This window comes from Sander vitreus, chromosome 5 (genome assembly GCF_031162955.1).
Source record: "Sander vitreus isolate 19-12246 chromosome 5, sanVit1, whole genome shotgun sequence".
Classification (NCBI taxonomy): Eukaryota; Metazoa; Chordata; class Actinopteri; order Perciformes; family Percidae; genus Sander; species Sander vitreus.
Window position 1 is genome coordinate 4352244 of NC_135859.1, and position 7237 is coordinate 4359480.

At 43.6% G+C, this 7237-nt stretch overlaps 1 protein-coding gene across 1 annotated transcript; it reads right to left on the bottom strand.

The window, feature by feature from the left end:
- Window positions 1–4948: 4948 nt before the first annotated feature.
- LOC144517895 (apelin receptor A) lies at window positions 4949–6806 on the bottom strand. Its single transcript, XM_078250137.1, has one exon. The coding sequence runs from the start codon at window positions 6617–6619 to the stop codon at window positions 5531–5533; it is 1089 nt and encodes a 362-aa protein (XP_078106263.1). The 5' UTR covers window positions 6620–6806; the 3' UTR covers window positions 4949–5530.
- Window positions 6807–7237: the final 431 nt, after the last annotated feature.

Genomic DNA, 7237 nt, shown 5'->3' on the forward strand with positions numbered 1-7237 from the left:
GGCCACTTTTGTGAGGCATGATTAGACATGTAATACCCTATTATTTGTGAGGCCTTATCGATAAGATTTGTGGTGATTTGGCTCGGTTTTCAAACGTGGTGGAATGCCACTGATCATAATCAAGCAAAAGGGGAAGGGATATGAGTAGAAATGTTGCTGTGAATGCAGAAAATGTACTTGTTTTCATTTACATTCAGGAGTACAAACTGCAAAAAGATTACAAGATGAGCTCTATGGAAAGGTGGAAAACCAAAAAGCACAAGTATTGGAACTGAAACGGAATTTCCATTTTGTGAGACTTTATATGTTCCACTTCATTTCTATATGAAATATCTTATTTAAAAAAAAGGATATTTTTACTTTCAGCATTGATTATTCTGCAGATTATTTTTTTGATAGTGAATAGTGAAAAATGTTTATCACAGTTTCCAAGAGTCCAAGATGAAGTATTTTGTCCCGACCAACAGTCCAAAACCCAAAGACATTTAACTTACTATCATGCTGTAGAAGACTAAGAAAACCAGCAAATATTCACATTTGAGAGGCTGGAACCTGCAACATGTTGGTATTTTTTTCTCTAACAATGAATTGATTATATTAAATTGTTGCAGATTAATTTTCTAATGATTAATTAAGTAATCAACCCATTTTCAGATCTAACTCACACATACTGTATATACAATACAATTTTCCCAATATTTTTGTTTTGTTTATTACCATGATCTTAATGCCTCGCCATCCTGAATGAACATTTCAATTCATTACAGGAAATGGGTTTTTATTAAAAGGTTGCCAGCATTTTAGAGGGGAGAATTGCTAACAAATGTGTACACTGTTAACAAGCATTGAAACGTGGCATCCGTGGGAAGGGATGGGGGGGATGAAGGTCAGCTTTGACAGAGGGAAACTGCTACTTTCCCGGGTTTCTGCATCCGGCTGGGCTGACTTGTTTTAGTGGATCAGAGACAGGTGCTGGGCTCATACTCAGACCACAACCGTCTCAGACACTTGTTGTTAACAGTACAGTATGAACCCTAATCCTCTGGACAGTTTCTCATCACAAAGCTGTCAATCCGGAGCTTAAAATACGCTCAATGGTGTTTTAAGCCCCCAATGTCTCCTTCCAGGCAGCGCTGTGACCGTTGACTTCAAGGCACCTAACCATAACCATAACCATAACCATTGCCTAATCCTAGTGCCTTCCAGGCAGCGCTGCTGGAAGGAGGCGTTGGGGGCTTAAAACACCGATGAACTTAAAATACGGTTATAAAATACAAAATCCTACCTGTTCACTTATGTTCATGCTTCTTCAAAGAAAACGGGATTTGTTAAGGGAGTTTGCATTTGAACAATATCAGATTGAAGCTGCTTACTAAATACCTAGGTATAGAGTCAGCTGACTGAGGACTGTGTGGGTTTGTTTTGATCAGTACTGACAACCTAAATATGAGAAATACACTGAGAGAAAAACACAAAAAATATGAAAATATCTCAAGAAAAATAAACCAAAACTGTTTCAACTTTGGCAGAACATGTGTTCACTGACGACCCTCATTGCTTAGAGTCTAAAGCTGACTGAAAAAACACACGCACATGCACACACAAACACACACACACACACACACACACACACACACAGAGGAACAAATGCAACACACACACTTTAACACCCTCTCCACCTCCATGTCCTCTTTCCTGATTTTTCTCCAGTAGACCCTTTCGTGCTCCAGATTCACAGGTAAGACAAACAGGCAGGCAGGGAGAGGGACACCCAAAGGTCATTTTGATCTTTCAGACAAAGGTTTGGGATTGGGCATGGATGTATTACTATATTAGATTATGGGTGGATAATACTCTCAGCCCCTTTCCCCCTCCACCCTCACTTTGCTCTGTGTTAAACCAACTAATGGATGGATTGTGTGGAGAGATACTTTCTCTAACTGTGTCTTTTGTGTTACATTTCCCTGAGCTTGTGCTGTTTGTCTTAGGAGTGATTATAGGGTCGGGGAGCTGTTTGTTTATGTGTGTGTGTGTGTGTGTGTGTGTGTGTGTGTGTGTTATGGTCTGGCAACAGGTGGACGAATGAGAAAGTGGGGTTAGCGTTGACAGCCCATGGAATGTGTCAGATCTCTGTTTACATGTGCATATGAACACACACACACACACACACACACACACACACATACAGCGGAGTGCAGAGTGCATTTGTTGCTGCTTGGGTGGGATGGAACAGCAGGGAGATCTGAGAGGCGAGCAGTTGTGTTTTGGTTCAGATGTCCCATTTGGGTGTGGCAGCTCACACTGGCGACAACACTCAGAGCGGGCACCTGTGTCTGCTGCTTTAATGTGTTTCGTTTAGACTGGAGATGCAGAGTGATGGTGCTACCAGTACGATTAGTCTGGTGATATTCTATATTTGACTGTTAAACTGAAGTCTGATATAACTTATTCCTCTGTGCAATAGAGCTCCATTGTTGTCCAAAAGCTATAAAAAACAAATAAACCTTACTGTTTCACTGGGTTCTTTTATTACCATTAACATATACACTATATACACTCTCTCCTGCTGCTGTAAGTTCTCACTTGAACACCAAATGTGTATTAAGAAGCAGCTAAAGGTAGTTGCCAAAATGCACAATCAATTGTGTTTTCTCTACTTTGTTGTTGTTTGTTATATATTTGTGTATGTGTGTATTTTTGTATGTTTTAGTGTGAGCACCATGAGTTGTAGCACACGTCATTTTATTTCCAAATACTTAGTATATTAAATAAATAAAACCAATAATAATAATAATAATTAAATGAGTTTATTTTCATTCTAGAATAATTCAATTACATGTAAATATTTTTTGGTGTAGCAGCTGTTGGTCAGAACAAGCAAAACCAGTGCATTCATGTGTTCATGTTCATGCTCTACTCTCCTAATGAGGAAAACAAAATTAGTTTAAGGGGCCAGTGGGTTAACATGATTGAACTCCCTCTAAGAATACTTTGGGAGCACTGTGAAGCCCACACACCCACACATCCATGCACGCAAACAGGTCACACAGGCCACACATGAACATAGACAACATTTATGAGCATACAGAAGCCTACTACACAACTGTTGTTTTTGTGTTGGCGGTGTCCCATGTGCACCCCTGGTGCTTTGCTCAGCTGGTGTTCTGGGTGAGTTATTCCAAAGTGGACTTGCTGGACTGGCTAACAGCATGAGACAAGCTGTCAGCCCAGCTCATCTCAATAACAACAACAGGTCTGGCCAGTCGGGCATGCATGATCGACTCCACCCTGATTCCACTGTCTTAGTGTCAAGCTCATATGTTTAAGATGAACCAGATGAAGGCTGGAGGAGTGCTTTTGTTATGGCCCTTATAATGATGCTGTAAAAGCCTGTGTTATGGGCTTTCCACTTATAAATACTTCCAAATGGCATCTGACTAGACTATATGAAGAATAACTGTGTGTTTAAGCAATCCTGTTTCTGTCTGCGTGTGTTGAACACACCAAGGCCCTCACATCCATCACCGTGACCATCCTGTGATCTGCTTCAAGTTCTGCCGCTGTCAAATCTGCTGCATTTCGCCAGGATGGACAATAAGTAACATATGATCTCTCACACTCAGAGACGAGATGAATCATGCGGCTTCTCATTCTCGGCGTTTCACACGTTACTTTAAAGTGTGATGCAAGACGAACCCGTATAGCTGGGATTCCCCCCCACCAACTTTCTCACCTCGTTCACTAGTTTTTCTTAGCAAAGTCCTCTGCTCAGTGTGTTGGAGCATCTGCAGTCAGACGCCCTCCTCACATCACCCCCCCCACCCCACCACACTCCTCCTCTCCACCCACCGCTCTAACTGCAATCACTTGTCAGCGGGGACAAATATTGACTTGTTCAGTGGCCCGACTTCTGCCAGGATTAGAGCCCCACTTCCCCCCCGCCGCCCGCCATCTCTAAACGGTGATTATGTCCAACAGAGCTCATTACTGTCAAATCAAAGGATGCTTCAGAAGAGTCACTCGTTGGTAATTACCCTATTATTCAGTGAACATGTGGGGTTTGGTTGGCTTTACCTCCTGCGGATAGATAGTCCTTTTTTGACATTGTATTAAATATTTCAAATAAATTTAACTAAAGACAAATAACTCAAAAACACTGGGATGGTGCCTCATTCTGCTGGTTATAAATAACTATACCGTGACCCACAAGACTTTGACATAAAAAAGTTAAAAGTACCACAGCAGATAGAAGTCACAACTGAGTATCGAATACACATTCTCAGGATGACGGTCACTTAGCATAATCCAGTTACAGTCTGGATACTGGCTGTGAATCAATAGAGATTAGAGATCTGTTAGTCTGAAGGTGTAAACCAAATGCAAGGCATTCATAACAAAGCTTTAACCCTCTGGATATAGTTTACATTTAAATAAAAGGATGGTGTAATGAAACTGATGTGAAACTACAAGAGTTTAAGTTTCAAAAGATCCATTTTTTTGCAAATATTTAAATTTAGTATTTTGTTTTCTTTACGTTCTCCTCTCCACCATTAAAATGACAGTTTCAACGGTGTTAGCAAAAGTACAACTTTGGTTTTCTTGACACACACACAAACACACACACACACACACACACACACACACACACACACACACACACACACACACACACGCACACACACACACTCAATGAATCTAAGAGATCTGGTTCATAGAACACATCTTTAATACAGTAGTTAGTTACAGTGATGTTGAAAAATAAAACATATACATCAAATTGGAACATTTATTTACAGAGTTCCTTTGTCCCCTTTTAGTGCTGTGACTACACTGTGAAGCCCCTCCACCCCACCCCACCCCGTTCCTGTTCCCCAACATTTGTCAACTGCCATCTGCCTGTCTGCCCCCCGTCTCCTCTCCACAAACTATATAATTAAGCCGCAACACCTTTTCTCCTCTTACGCCCCCCCCCCCCTCCCTGCTGCAGACTTCTACCTTCATAAACAAACTTTTAAGAGGACACTGCTCTGTTTGAGTTCCCTGCTCACACATCTTTTTAACAAGTGCTTCTAAAACAAAACAGCAATAGATCAGAAAAAGAAAATGCTATGGTATGAAAATACTGTACAGCTTTATGTTTCATCCAGTGTAAATAGATTTCCGTGTAAATTGATTTGCAATTCCCAACATCAGTGTGTGTTTCTAAAATCACAATTCTGCCCTCTTTTCATGATAGAAATGAGAACTTTTGCAGACCAGGACAAATCACCTCTGAGAATTTGAGGAACAAAGCAGCTCAGGAGTTCAGCCAGCTGGCTCCGGCTTCAAGTCCACACAACATACAGAGCATCCCCATCTCTCGCTGTAGAATAGGAGGAACATATGGATTTCATGACTGTGAGCAGTGAAAGTTTATCATCTCAGCTTACCAGCTTTGAACAATGGACACATGAAGTCTTTTTTTTACAAGTGTTCCAGTGGTTGGAGCTGGGGCCAACCTGCAGCCCCGGTCCACCTTTCCTTTGAGCCTCTACACCTTGGTGGCAAGAGACTGAATCTCTGACTTCTGAGTCTGGGCGCTGAGCGTAGATGACATTGAGCTCATCTGGCCATGCATAGCCTTCTTTAGGTTGAGCAGGCACAGACACTGGGAACGAAAGCGCAGGTCAAAGAAGGCGTACAAGAAGGGGTTGAGGCAGCTGTTGACGTAGGCCAGGCAGGTAGCGTAGGGATGAGCCAGCAGCAGGAAGCGCAGGAAGCCACAGAAGTTGGGAGCCAGGTTCAGGTAGGAGAGTGCATCCATGCTCTTTAGGACATGGAATGGAGTCCAGCAGATGGCAAACACCACCACTAGTGTGGTGATGATCTTCAGCAGCCGCTTCTTCTTCTGGTCCTCCTTGCGCAAGTTGTTGAAGTGGCGTGTGACGGTGCAGCCGATGAAGCAGTAGAAGATGGTCATGGCCAAGAACGGTAGGAGAAACCCCAAGGCAGAAGAGGACAGGCTGAGCCCAGCGATCCAGAGGTACTCGTGCCTCTGGTTCATGGTCACCAGGCTGAAGTCCATGGCGCATGTGGTCCGGTTGTTGTTTAGGTCGTTCACCGTGGTGCGGAAAAGCAGCGTGGGCACAGCCAGCAGGCCGGACAGGAACCAAATAGCACCCAAGGACGCCAGCATGGTGCCCCGAGAGCGCAGCCTGCTGCTGGACAGAGAGTGCACGATGGCCAGGTAGCGGTCAAAGCTCAGGCAGGTAAGGCAGAAAACACTGGCGTACATGTTGACCAGAACAACGTAGCTGCTGATCTTGCACAGAGCCACACCGAAGGGCCAGTGGTAGCCCAGAGCTGTGTACACGGCCCACAGAGGCAGGGTTATAACAAAGGTGAGGTCAGCAATGGCCAGGTTTCCTATGTAGACATCTGCAGCCCGACGTTTCGATTTGGATCTCCAGACAGTAAAGATGACCACGCCGTTACCTGACAGGCCCAGGATGAAGATGAGCATGTAGAGGACCGGGATGAGAGAGTAAGAGGGCTCCCACTCTGAGAAGTCACAGAGTGCAGTCTCATTGTCATCATAGTAGTCATAGTTATCAACATATTCCCCATTGGTGGGCTCCATGCTGCAGTGGAGAAGATCTTTAAAAACAAAAAACAAACAAATCCCTTCCTTTTTCAGAAAAAAAGAGTCCTGTACAGTTCCAAGGCTTCTGAGGTAAATCAAAGCAAAACAATGAGAGAATCACAGGAGCTGTATTCTGTAGGTTCTGCTGAGCTGGCTGCTGCTGGGAGTTGCAGGAGAGGGCAGATTGTGTGAAAGAGTGAGTGAGTGTTGGCGCTGTCTGCCTTTTTAAACTCAGCCCCTCCACACCCCTGGTTCCCTCCCAGGACGGACCCCCCCCCATATCTCTCAGCCCTCCCCCTCCTCCTCTCTCACCTCTTCTGGTGGGGCCCATCCCTCTGCCCCGAGCAGCACCATTACGTTCCCCGCGTAGGCAGCTCAAACCTTCATTACGTATGTTTTCACACCATGCAAAATCAATAATCATCTTTTAGCAATTTTCAGGAGAAGCCAAATAGCCTACAATAACCGATTCAATTGAATAACTTCTCAAATATAAAGAATTTGTCGAGACACGATCCCACTCTGGCGTCTGGAAATAATGACATAAGATAGGACTTTTACAAGGTACATCAATCAATCAATCAATCAATCAGTCAAGCAGTTAATCAGTCAATT